At 45.3% G+C, this 14,184-nt stretch overlaps 1 protein-coding gene across 1 annotated transcript in view; it reads left to right on the forward strand.

Annotated features, from left to right (window-relative positions):
* The window catches only part of LOC101484134 (uncharacterized), a 28,714-nt gene extending 15,102 nt beyond the window's left edge, over positions 1-13,612 (forward strand). Inside the window, exons 13-15 of the mRNA XM_014414207.3 lie at positions 9,644-9,817; positions 11,951-11,997; positions 12,173-13,612. Coding sequence (XP_014269693.2) covers positions 9,644-9,817; positions 11,951-11,997; positions 12,173-12,756 — 805 coding nt within the window. The 3' untranslated portion in view covers positions 12,757-13,612. The remainder of the gene's footprint in view (positions 1-9,643; positions 9,818-11,950; positions 11,998-12,172) is intronic.
* The last annotated feature ends 572 nt before the right edge of the window (positions 13,613-14,184 follow it).

Raw genomic sequence — 14,184 nt, forward strand, 5'->3', positions numbered from 1 at the left:
GCTTTCTTTACTTTGCTTGTTTTCCTCCAGTACCACCTCGTATCACACGCCCTTCCACTTGGACCAGTGTTTGTTATTCCATCACTGTACTTTGAATGTGACAAGTCTACCATTCCCCTATATAATTCCTAAATATTGCTTTGGTCCTGACTATTTTCCTCTATAAAATTTAATTGATTTCTACAGTGGCCTGTTATGGTTAACGGTAACATCAATGATATCAAAAATCTTCTTCCCTTTAGCATTTGGCATTTTCCCAACAATATAATGTGTTACCCTTATCTAAACCCAGTCAATAAAACCAAATTTTCTTAAAGCAAACATCAGCAACCCAAAATTAGCAGCCGAAAGGTTAAGTCTGCAGCTCCACACTCTCATGTGAACCTCCAGTCTCTATTCTCCTGCTTCTGCCAAAAGCAAAACAAAGCAAAGCAAAGCATCCACCTTTCTCTTACCGGCATGGTGAATTGTTTGTCAACATTTATTCATCCTAACCTTGGTCCAGTCTTTGTCTCATTGTCAAGTCAGTCAACACTTTAGTCCACATCGTCAGTCCAGTCACAGTCCAGTCACACACATTCATGCACACGCATTCACACGAGATATTGCGGATAGTGGAGACTTAAGCGCAACCCATTCCAGTCTCCATCACCCGCAAAGTCATGTCATCATTTTTAAAAGAAAAAACCATTGTTTATGATTTTGGACTGGATTGACTCGCTGCAATCCTTTTAGACAGGAACTCACACGGTTCCCACAGGTAGCCTTTTCCTCAGCCCATTGTAATCTGGAAAAGCTCACCTTATATTTGCTCTCACAGAAATGTTTTACAGCGCTGTTAATTCGATCCACCAGGCCTGCTTACAACAAAGAATTAGAAAAAGAGAGCTGATTATTAACTCAAAGCACAAAACATCACCATAAGGGTGACACCTGACAGGTTTTCTCTAAGTGCACTGTGACAAAAATAATGGGCCCCTCCTAGACATGTCCATGTTTAAAACTCCCTCTATTGAACTAAGAAAACAACCCAAACCTAACTGACAGAATTAACCCATCACTAAAACAAAAACCCCAAAAATCTTAATCACAGAAAAATTTTGTTTACTAATCTAACAATAAGTTGTGGGAACTAGAACTTTCCGGGCCATAAAAGTTTTGCCCTACTCCTTAACTAATACTTACATGGTCTGAAATCGGACTTAAAAATCACTTCCTCTGTTCATTTTCCCCAGATTATATTTTATTGGTGGTTGCCCTCAGGTGCTTCAGCGTCCTGAACAAGTCTGAGGTCAACTGACATAGTTTCTCCTGCTAAATACACAGAAAATCTTGTTAAGAGCACAACAGTACTATTGCCCATTAAGCACTTTCTAAACACTTTATAACAATGTATCATTACTAAATTATAAATAAATAACTAAATTTCTTCTCCAGATCTGCACTACTGCACTTAGTCATAGACTTTATTTAATTGTCCTATACCTAGCTTCACTCATGCAGTCAGACAGGAAACTTGAGTTTTTCTTTTTTTTCTTCTTTTCCTGTCCCGGCACGCACCCACGGTTCTGAAAACATTGCAAGCTAAAATACACATATAGTTCTGCTATAAGTCACACACACAGTTTCGATCAAAACAACTCCTTCTGGTCTGACTAATGTGTGTGTGTGTGTTACTTAGTTCCGCTTTTTCTGTCTGGTTTCCTGTACTTTATTAATATGCCTCTGCAGCTCTGCACTAAACTTGCTGTTTCTTAACTTCCCCTTACTAAAGCCTCTGTTGCTAGGTGACCTGTCACCCTCTGACCTAGTTCTTTCTCACATCTGGCCTTGGTCTATAAAGGCCTCTATTATTAACTCATTCACTGCCATTGACGTCTATAGCCGTCAATTGCAGTGAATGAGTCAATGGGTTTAACTCATTCACTGCCAATGGCTGGCAGTGAATGAGTTAAAATACATAAAACAATATAATCAGAAAATAAGCACTAAGAATATATTTATTTCGTAACAAACACCACCAGAGCCCTAGAAAATGGCCTCACTACTCACTGGCACTTCACTACTATGAATGTCTGGTTTAGTGTCTGCCTTTTCCACATTCTACACGCCACTAAACAATACAGTTACACTTGTAAAATTATTGGATTAAATAACAACAAATAGGGCCATTTAAGAATATGAACAACCTTTGTGCAACTTCTTGATTGTGTGTGTAATAGAGAATTAATGACTTTGATATAGCTGGAAAAATATTAATCAATTTCACCTTACAGAATCCATTTCTTAGAATTTCAATATTATAAAAATTCAAATGACACCTATTCCCAGTTGTAAACAATTATTTTGTTATAATTAAGTTAGATAATTTGCACTATTTGCAACAAACCACAACTTGTTTTCTATGACTATAAGAGATGCTGTAAGATGGGTGTGGATTTATAGTTCATAATAGCACAGAAACAACACTATTAAAGGTTACTATTGATCTTCTGTCACAAACAAGGATGCAGTGGACTCAAGAGCAGACTCAATTGCTCAAACTATGTACAATTTATTGAAAGGAAAAGGAACTTAAACAAGACTGGGTCTAACAGAAATCATTCGCAGGAACTGAGGGAGACCCGAGGGCGGAGAAACGGATGTTGAACACAAGGAGAACACGGGCGGGAACTTCTGCAAACACAGGAGAAGGGTTTTACTGAATGGGATTCAATTAAAGGGCAGAAGTGAGTGGTACTAGTGGAGAGTCTTGTGCTTACTTGAAAACACCGGCTATTAGGCGGGGAAGGGGTTGCCGTGGGAGCGTCCCAGGAATGGTTGAGAGTGTGGGGAAGCTGGTCCAGGTTCCAAGGTGTCCAGGGAAGTTACAGTACGGGCTGGAGGGCAGGCTGAGGAGAAGGTGAGTGTGTGGTCCTAGGGTTCTAGGCAGACTGGAGAACGGGATCGAAACAGAACCAGCGCTGCTGATGAGTACGACGGGTGAGGAGACGGAGAACACATTAACCCACGATCCAGGCACACAGAGTCCGAGCACAGAGGAGGCCAAGTTTACCACGGGTGGTAGCAGGATGAACTGGCGAAGAGTGGCAGGCAGTGCTAGCTTAAAAACCCTCTAGATGGAGCCCCAGAAATTGGAAGCAGGTGATGAGCTGGCCAACTCCACCCCAGGGGACGGACAACAGGAACCTGGACCACACCTGACCAGACACTCCCACTGCATATGACAGTATCCCCTCCTCAAGGGTTGCCTCCCGGCGACCATCCGGACTGGGCCCTGCGAAGGGAGGTGTGAAAGTCAGAAATCAGGGACGGGTCCAGGATGAGTGACCGGGGAACCCAAGAATGCTCTTCAGGGCCGTAACCCTCCCAGTCCACCAGGTATTGGGCACCACGACCGCGGCGGCGCACGTCAACGATCCTCCTGACCGAGTAGGCCGGGTGACCGTCAATGAGCTGGGCGGGGGGCGGGGGAACGGACGGTGGGCACAGAGGACTAATACGGACCGGTTTGACCTGAGAGACATGAAACATCGGGTGGATGCGCCAGGAAACCGGAAGCCTGAGTCGGACTGCCGAGGGACTGATGACAGCAGCAATCTCGTAGGGGCCAATGTAACGGGGTGCCAATTTCCGAGAAAGCGACCTTAAGGGAATGTCCTTAGCACAGAGCCAAACCCTTTGTCCAGGTTGATAAGCTGGGGCAACAGAGCGGTGACGATCCGCATAGTCCCGTTGACGGTCGACAGTCAGCCTGTCGAACCTTCTGCCACACCGGCCGGCAGCGTCGAAGGTGGTGCTGGACAGAAGGAACGGCCAGTTCTGTCTCATTCTCTGGGAACAACGGTGGCTGATAACCTAGTGAGGCTTCAAAGGGTGACAAACCTGTCGCCGAGGATGTGAGAGAATTATGGGCGTATTCCACCCAAGGTAACCTTGGCACCTAGGGCCGAACAAAAGGTTCTCCACACTTGGGAGATAAACTGGGGCCCCCTGTCAGAAACAATTTCTGAGGGTATGCCATGAAGTCGGAACACATGGTCTGTAAGAATCTGGGTGGTCTCAGTAGCTGTTGATAACTTTTCTAGGGCTATGAAATGAGCCGCTTTGGAGAACCGATCGACTATGGACAGGATCACCGTCTTCCCTGAGGAAGCTGGGAGGCCGGCAACAAAATCCAATGCAATATGAGACCAGGGACTATGTGGGGTACTCAGTGGTGGGAGTAAGCTAGACGGGTGCCGATTGGAGGTCTTACTACTGGCACAAACGGAACAGGCTGCCACATAATCCTTTACATCCTTGTCCATGGAATGCCACCAGAAATACCTCTTCAATAGTGCTGTAGTTCTACTCACTCCCGGGTGGCAAGTGAACCTTGCTGTGTGGATCCAGTGGATCACAGCCGACCGGGCGGCAGGAGGAACAAAACGCCGACCGGGTGGGCCAGTTCCTGGATCGGGTTCACCTCGTAGACCCTGGCGTATGGCCTCCTCCACATCCCAGGCGAGGGAGCCAATTCTGCAGGTGGAAGGGAGAATGAGCTCAGGGCCCCGGGGTTCTGAGTCCGAGGAGTACTGGCGGGACAGAGCATCAGGTTTGAGATTCCTGGAACCTGGGCGATAGGAAATGTCAAAGTTAAATCTGGTAAAGACGAGAGACCACCGAGCCTGGCGAGAGTTCAGTCTTTTTGCGTATTTGAGATAAGTTAGATTCTTGTGATCTGTCCAAATTATAAACGGATGTTTAGTTCCCTCCAGCCAGTGGCGCCACTCCTCTAAAGACAATTTAATGGCTAGAAGCTCTGTATCCCCCACGTCATAATTCTGTTCGGCAGGAGAAAGGCATCGAGAAAAATAGGCACAGGGCTGGAGCTTACCATGTGGACCAGACCTTTGTGACAGCACAGCTCCCACCCCCACATTTGAAGCGTCAACCTCCACTATGAACTACTTGTGTCAGGATGGATTAGAATGGGAGCTGATGTGAAGAGCTGTTTGAGCGTGATGAAGGCTGAGTGAGTCTCGGGGGACCAAATGAAGGGAATCTTTGAGGAAGTGAGGCGAGTGAGAGGTGCAGCTACCTGGCTGTAGTTTCTGACAAAGCGCCTGTAAAAATTTGCGAAACTAAGGAACTGTTGTAGCTGTCTGCGTGAATCAAGGATGGGCCACTCCACCACTGCCTTGATCTTTACAGGGTCCGTCTTCACCTGCCCTCCCGCCAGTAGGTAGCCCAGAAATGAGACAGACGAGGTGTGGAATTCGCATTTCTTGGCCTTTACATAGAGACGGTTCTCCAATAGTCGCTGCAGTACGCTTCGGACATGGACCTGATGTTCTTCGAGAGACTTTGAAAAAAATCAAAATGTCATCCAGGTAAACAAAAACAAAAACATTCAGGAAATCTCTGAGCACGTCATTCACAAGTGCTTGAAAGACTGCAGGGGCTTTAGAGAGGCCAAATGGCATTACCAGATATTCAAAATGCCCCAGGGGAGTGTTGAAAGCAGTCTTCCATTCGTCTCCCTCCCTTATGCGGACGAGGTGTTATGCATTTCTCAAGTCCAGTTTGGAGAAGATAGTAGCACCATGGAGGGGTTCGAAAGCTGAATTGATCAAAGGCAGGGGGTATTTGTTCTTAATTGTGATTGCATTAAGTCCTCTGTAATCTATGCACGGCTGGAGCGACTTATCTTTCTTAGAAACGAAAAAGAAACCCGCGGCCACTGGCGAGGAGGAAGGACGAATGAGACCGGCTGCTAGCGATTCCCGGATGTACTTCTCCATAGCCCCCCTCTCAGGACAGGACAGGTTATAAAGGCGGTTGGAGGGCAAAGGAGCACCAGGAAGGAGGTCAATGGCGCAATCATAAGGTCGATGAGGGTGCAGCGACTGAGCTCTGTCTTTACTAAACACCTCTTGTAGATCATGATATTCAGGAGGGACAGCGGTAAGGTCAGGAGTGGAAACAACCAATGGAGGAGAATTAGAAGCCTCCGAGGGCAAGGCTGACTTAAGGCAGTTGGCAAGTCAAAACAAACTCCAACTTGGTACTCTTTTCCCTGTCCAGTCGATGTGTGGATTATGCTTCTGCATCCACGGAAAACCGAGGATTACTGGCACGTCAAGGGAAGAAGTGGTAAAGAGGGTTATATTTTCCTGATGATTGCCTGCCAGCAGAGGCTGGAATTGGAGGCTCGAGCAGAGTGATGGGCAAGTTCAAAGATTTAGCCACCTCAGTGTCTATTAAATTTTGCTCTGACCCAGAGTCCACGAGAGCATGAAAAGAATGAGCCTTAGTACTAGCTATCAAAGAAACTGACAGCAAAAAACGGGGTTTATCTGTCATGGTCCTGAGTCTGAGGACTCGGTGTTTTGTGTTTCTTTATATTATTCTTTGTTCTCGGTTATTCTGTTTTGTCTTTTGTTTAGGTTTGCTATGTGTTAGTGTTTTTGTTTCATGCCTGCCTGTGTTCTCTCTGTCTGTCCATGGTGTTATTGTGTCTGCTCATGAGTCTGCCTGTCAAGTTCAGTGTCCTGTCTGGTTCTCTGTGTCTGTTAGTTTCCTGTTTTATTCTGAAAGTTCATGTCTCATGTCAGTGTGTTCAGTTTTACCTCTCCCCTGTCTCGTTAGCCTAATTGCGCCCAGCTGTGTCTCCCTTCTGTGGCCCATTCCCTGATTACTCCCTGTGTATTTAAGCCCTGTGTTTTCCTGTGCTCTCTGTCGCGTCGTCTGTTTAATTCCATGTCAGTCTGCATTATTCTATGTTACCCGGTACTCATTCTGCGTCTCTCTGCCATCTCTCTTTGTGCATTTTGCTCCTCCTCCCGTGAGTGTCTGGTTTAAGTTTTGTTCGTTAGTTTTCCCAGTTTAGGTTTGTTTACTCCCCACTCTGCTCTTCCTGTTTTGTCACCTTCTCACCGCTGTAAATAAACACTCACTCGCACCCCAGCCAGTACCTGCATTTTGGATCCTTTTTTAAATACACCACACGACTGCCCCCAGCCGTGACATTATCTCCTTTGAAAACACTGCCCACCCTTAACCACGGACTTACCGGCGGGCCACGCCTTTTGGCTGGACCAGGCAGATGCGATGCGATGGCCGCTTCCTCCGCAGTAGAAAACACTCTGCAGCTCGGAAACGCCGTTCCTGCTCCTCAGGAGTGAGCCGTGAGCGGCCGATCTGCATAGGCTCTGGGGAAGGAGCGCGAGGACGGGCGGATGTTGTCACCAGAAGTGGCGGGGGTAACGTGGAAATGGTCGCGGGCCGAAACAGAGACGGAGAGGGCTTGGAACGTCTCTCAGTCGATTATCAATCCTGAGAGCGAGAGAGGTGAGTGCTTTGAACGTGGCCGGCTCGTCGTGTACAGCTAGCTGATCTTTCATCTGTTCGCTAAGGGACACTAGAAAAATACCCCGCAGCGCGGCGTCTGGCCAACCCCGTTTCTACAGCGGCGGTGCGGAACTCAATCGAATATTCCGCAACACTGCGTTTCCCCTGACGGAGTCCCAACAGCCTCTTAGCTGCAGTACCCTCAGAAATCGGGTGAGCGAATGTAGCCTTAAATTCCTCGAGGAATTCCTCATAGGAGCATGAGGCAATCGGGTGAGAAGACAAAAACGCCTCAGCCCACGCGAGCGCCTTACCCCTTAGCAACCCTACAGAATGGGAAATCTTGGCAGCATCATTTGGGAAAGCGTGTGGCATGCGACTGAAGAACAACAAACACTGAAAAAGGAAGCCCCCACACTGACCCAACTCTCCGTGGAAAGGCTCAGGTGGAGGGGAGGAAATGCCCCGATAAACTGATTCTATCATAGTGGGTGCAGGCGACAGTCCCGGCTGACTGGGGGGGAACGGGTGGATTCGGCTCACTAATTTCTGAAAGCCTGGTGAGTATTTCCTCTTGCTTTTCACTAATAGTGTTACACTGGTCCACTAGGGACGTCAATGTCTGTTCATGCCGTCCTAACACCGCGCCCTGTTATTTATGACGGCGCGAATTGGGTCCGCTGAGTCCATTATTGGCCAGTTCGTTCTGTCACAAATAAGGATGCAGTGGACTCAAGAGCAGACTCAATTGCTCGAACTATGTACAATTTATTGAAAGGAAAAGGAACTTAAACAAGACTGGGTCTAACAGAAATCATTCGCAGGAACTGAGGGAGGCCCGAGGGCGGAGAAACGGATGTTGAGCACAAGGAGAACACGGGCGGGAACTTCTGCAAACACAGGAGAAGGGTTTTACTGAATGGGATTCAATTAAAGGGCAGAAGTGAGTGGTACTAGTGGAGAGTCTTGTGCTTACTTGAAAACACCGGCTATTAGGCGGGGAAGGGGTTGCCGTGGGAGCGTCCCAGGGATGGTTGAGAGTGTGGGGAAGCTGGTCCAGGTTCCAAGGTGTCCAGGGAAGTTAAAGTACGGGCTGGAGGGCAGGCTGAGGAGAAGGTGAGTGTGTGGTCCTAGGGTTCTAGGCAGACTGGAGAACGGGATCGAAACAGAACCAGCACTGCTGATGAGTACGACGGGTGATGAATCTGGAGAACACAGGAGACGGAGAACACATTAACACATGATCCAGGCACACAGAGTCCGAGCACAGAGGAGGCCAAGTTTACCAGGACGAACTGACGAGGAGTGGCAGGCAGTGCTAGCTTAAAAACCCTCTAGATGGAGCCCCGGAAATTGGAAGCAGGTGATGAGCTTGCCAACTCCACCCCAGGGGACGGACAACAGGAACCTGGACCACACCTGACCAGACACTCCCACAGCATATGACATCTTCTTATGGCCTCAGATAATAACCTTTACTGTGTTTGTCTTGCTATACCAAAGTGCAGCATTAAGTGCCCTTGATCATTACATTTTACTACAGACACATAGAATACATCATTGGTATTAACAGAAATGGTTTGAACCCTGTGAAAGTATGTCGTTCCACAGGGTTGCATACTGGAGCCAGTTCGTTTTAATTTATAGCATACATTTTCATTGCTTTGGGGATGATACCCAACTTTTTATATCCACTGAGCCAAATGCCACACACCAGTTAATTAAACTGCAGGGATGTCTTAAGGACATAAACACCTTGATGACCTCTAATGTGCTGGTTCTAAATATAGCATATATAACAGAGGTTATTGTACTCAGCGATGAAAATCTTAGAAACATGGCGTCTCACCAGATACTTCCTTTGGATGACATTAAATCAACATTACAGTAACACTGTGAATCTTGAAATTGTTGATACTAAACTAGAAATAACTTTGTCCTCTCCTGTAGCTTGTGTTTTGTCCTGTTTGTTATTTTTGATCTCTCAAGACTTTTTTCTTACTTTTCTCTTTTCTAATTACTCTACAACTGGTCAAAGCAGATAGCTGCCCGTCCCTCAGTCTGGTTCTGTTGAAAGTCACGTCCTAAAGGGTGTTCTTCACTGTCATCAAGTGCTGCTCACAGGGGACTAAGTAAATGTTGAAATTCGATGCTTAATATTGTAGGATTTTGCTTTATAAATCAATTTTAGGCTGCTGTTTTCATCTCTTGTGGTTTGTGGCTTATGGATGACATTGTATCTCAATATTTAAAAATAAAACATTCAGGGAACAGTTCACAGATTGATTGCTGTTTTGTGTGTTCACAGGCTGTCAGGCTGTTTGATCACAGAGGAAGGCTGTACTTCTCTGGCTTCAGCTCTGAGCTCTAACCCCTCTCATTTGAAGGAGTTGGATCTGAGCTACAATCATCCAGGAGACTCAGGAATGAAGATGCTTTCAGCTGGACTGAAGGATCCACAATGGAGACTGGGCACTCTCAGGTATGTAAAGAATGCCTGATAGAGGAGGAAGAGCTGAAAACACTTTGTTTCTTGACTGTTTGTGTGACTCTGAGATGAACAATGACACAGCTCTCTGTGTCTAAAGTGAAAACAGCAGAAATTGATGGGTTTACGGTAGAATTTAGAAGTTTTTTAAAATGATGTCAGACAGCTGTTTTACAATAATTTCATAGAATATATATCAGAAAGAAACCACTCTCTCTCCCAAAGAAAACTTCTCCTAATATAAAACAAGGGCTCATGAAGAGAATCATTGATATTCTCTTCACTTGAAGCACTCTTCTTATTATCAATACACCAATTAGTAAAATGGTGGAGCCATGATTTCACTACAGTGGGGCAAAAAAGTATTTAGTCAGCCACCGATTGTGCAAGTTCCCTCACTTAAAATGATGACAGAGTTCAGTAATTTGCACCAGAGGTACACTTCAACTGTGAGAGACAGAATGTGAAAAAAAAAATCCATGAATTCACATGGTAGGATTTATAAAGAATTTATTCGTAAATTAGGGTGGAAAATAAGTATTTGGTCACCTCAAACATGGAAAATCTCTGGCTCTCACAGACCTGTAACGTCTTCTGTAAGACGCTTTTCTGTCCCTCACTCGTTACCTGTATGAATGGCACCTGTTTGAATTCATCATCTGTATAAAAGACACCTGTCCACAGCCTCAAACAGTCAGACTCCAAACTCCGCCATGGCCAAGACCAAAGAGCTTTTGAAGGACACCAGGAAAAGTATTGTAGACCTGCACCAGACTAGGAAGAGTGAATCTACAATAGGCAAGGAGCTTGGTGTGAAAAAATCAACTGTGGGAGCAATCATCAGAAAATGTAAGACATACAAGACCACTGATAATCTCCCACGATCTGGGGCTCCACGCAAGATCTCATCCCATGGGGTCAAAATGATCATGAGAACGGTGAGCAAAGATCCCAGAACCACACGGGGGGACCTGGTGAATGACCTGCAGAGAGCTGGGACCAAAGTAACAAAGGTCACCATCAGTAACACACTACAACGGCAGGGAATCAAATCCCGCAGTGCCAGACATGTTCCGCTGCTGAAGCCAGTGCATGTCCAGGCCCGTCTGAAGTTTGCCAGAGAGAACATGGATGATACAGCAGAGGATTGGGAGAATGTCATGTGGTCAGATGAAACCAAAGTAGAACTTTTTGGTATAAACTCAACTCGTCGTGTTTGGAAGACGAAGAATACTGAGTTACATCCCAAGAACACCATACCTACTGTGAAGCATGGGGGTGGAAACATCATGCTATGGGGCTGTTTTTCTGCCAAGGGGACAGGACGACTGATCCGTGTTAAGGACAGAATGAATGGGGCCATGTATCGTGAGATTTTGAGCCAAAACCTCCTTCCATCAGTGAGAACTTTGAAGATGAAACGAGGCTGGGTCTTCCAACATGACAATGATCCAAAACACACCGCCTGGGCAACAAAGGAGTGGCTCCGTAAGAAGCATTTGAAAGTCCTGGAGTGGCCTAGCCAGTCTCCAGACCTCAACCCCATAGAAAATCTGTGGCGGGAGTTGAAAGTCCGTGTTGCTCGGCGACAGCCCCAAAACATCACTGCTCTCGAGAAGATCTGCATGGAGGAATGGGCCAAAATACCAGCTACTGTGTGTGCAAACCTGGTAAAGACCTATAGTAAACGTTTGACCTCTGTTATTGCCAACAAAGGTTATGTTACAAAGTATTGAGTTGTATTTTTGTTATTGACCAAATACTTATTTTCCACCCTGATTTAGGAATAAATTCTTTACAAATCCTACCATGTGAATTCATGGATTTTTTTTTCACATTCTGTCTCTCACAGTTTAAGTGTACCTCTGGTGCAAATTACTGACCTCTGTCATCATTTTAGGTGGGGGAACTTGCACAATCGGTGGCTGACTAAATACTTTTTTGCCCCATTGTATATAAATGTATTGCTGTGACAACCAATCCAACAACTGATTCAAAAAACTGACAGAGCCAGGATCAGTCCAAATGATCAGCAGTTTCAGCCATAGCGATAACATGATAACATGTAATCTCCATGTGTGCATGCTGAAAGAGACTGTTCTGGTCTGACTCCCCTCCTCCTTTCAGGGTGGAGCCTGCTGGAGTCCGATGGTTGACACCAGGTCTGAGGAAGTGTAAGTGTGCTTTTAATGTCATTCATGAAAACAAAGCAGCACACATTCAACCATCTTCAAACTGTCACATCACTGATTCACATCTCTGATGTCAGGAGTCATCATCAAAGTGTCAATCAATAAACAGATGATGGATCAATAACTGCAGCTGGATTGTGTTTGTTCTCTCCATCAGATTCCTGTCAACTCACAATTGACACAAACACAGTAAATAAAAACCTCAGACTGTCTGACGACAACAGGAAGGTGACATATGTGTTGGAAAAGGTTCAATCATATCCTAATCATATGGACAGATTTATTGACCGGTGTCCTCAGCTGCTGTGTAGAGATGGTCTGACTGGTCGCTGTTACTGGGAGGTTGAGTGGAGTGGAAAGGTTTGGATATCAGTGAGTTACAGAGGAATCAGAAAGAAAGGAAAGGTTAATGATTGTGTGTTTGGATGGAATGATCAGTCCTGGAGTCTGAAGTGCACAGATGATGGTCCTCTTTCTGTCTGGCACAATAAAAGCCAAATACCAGCCATCTCCTCCTCTTCCTCCTCCTCTTCTTCCTCCCCCTCTAACAGAGTAGCAGTGTATGTGGACTGTCCTGCTGGCACTCTGTCCTTTTACAGAGTCTCCTCTGACACTCTGATCCACCTCCACACCTTCAACACCACATTCACTGAAACTCTTTATCCTGGGTTTGGCGCAGGGCTCATGGATGATTTGTTGGGATTTTCATACTACCGTGGTTCCTCAGTGTCTTTGTGCTGAGTTGAGTGTAAAGAGTGTCCTCCTGTTAGAGAAACACTCTGACTGTTGAACAGATAGTTCAGTCTGTACATGTCTGTCTCTCTCACTCAGAAACACATTTTCAGATTCATGGGTTCAATCAGTTGATGTTTTAAACTGTTCTAAATGATTCCTTGCAAACTTCTTCTTCAGTCTTTTAACAATGGAAGCTACGATTATTCCAGGATCCACGTGTTTTTTTCCTGTATTTTTTCCCCTTGAAGCTTCACAGTGAGTATCACAGTGTTGAATGGACTCCCCACACACAATGGTTGTGCTCACACATGTCAAGTTTATTTACCACACACTCTGGCCAGCTTTTTTTTTTATCTCTCTTCTCTCGTCTCCTGCCTGACTAAGAAGGGAAAAGACCGTCATCAGTCCAAATGCCACACGCTGTGTTCTCACCTGCCTCCGCGGCACCGCCCTGTTCAGCTCACTGCACCACTCCTCCCCTGCAGCTGAGCCAGGGACCACACCTCCACCACAACCAGTATGTTGTGTTTCTTTGAAGCTCAGTTCACAACCAGCTCCTCTGTATTTTCAACAAGTCTGAGCTTTTTAAAATGAATCCAAATGTTTGATTTCTCTTAATGTGATTTTTCCAACCTTTTACTGCTTTTACTGTTCCACTCGTTTTTGGAAACTGTGATGGAAGCAGGACAGGAAGGAAGCTCTCAACAGAAGCAGATTTTCATATTAAGAGCACATTTGAATGTTTTTTGCTTTAATTTGTTGTCAAATCCTGAGAACAGACAGGCTGTTTGGATGCTCCATGACTGAATAAGTGGACATCCAACATTACTCAGTGTATAAATCATTAAAGACATTCAGCATCTCTCATGTTTCTATAAAAATAGCTCCTTTAAAAACTGATCCAGTCAAAGAAGCATTAACTTCCATACTGATCAGATCAATATGTACAGTTCTGATATCACCAAGTCCTCAGATGTTTTATCACCCTCTGCTGGTGAGAAGATGAACTACAGGATGTAAGTTTTGGGTTTTTTTAAATTTGTTTTCTGTGATCCTTATCTGTTTTGGATCCATTTTGCCATGGAAGTGGACTCCAACTTGGTCACAGTGTGTCCATAATCATGCTCCAAGTAAAACCACAAGATTAACCTTATAGTGTTGAAACAACAACAATTAAAAGTTTGAGTAATAGTGAACCAGTTCCATTGTTTGTGGGCTCCTCGAGCTGAATCCAGCAGGTTATTTGGTGGACATTTAAACAAGCACGCATCTATAAGTTGAACGTCTCCAAAATCCTTTAAACAATTGAACTTTATAGGACAATTAGACTTATCCCTCTATGAAAACTCTCCAGCTGCTATAAAATGTTCAGATGAGTCTGAACAGGTGGTTTGTGCAGGCTCAGACTGTCTCTATGCCAGAAACAGTCTGAGC

The sequence above is a fragment of the Maylandia zebra genome, linkage group LG23 (genome assembly GCF_041146795.1).
Source record: "Maylandia zebra isolate NMK-2024a linkage group LG23, Mzebra_GT3a, whole genome shotgun sequence".
NCBI lineage: Eukaryota > Metazoa > Chordata > Actinopteri > Cichliformes > Cichlidae > Maylandia > Maylandia zebra.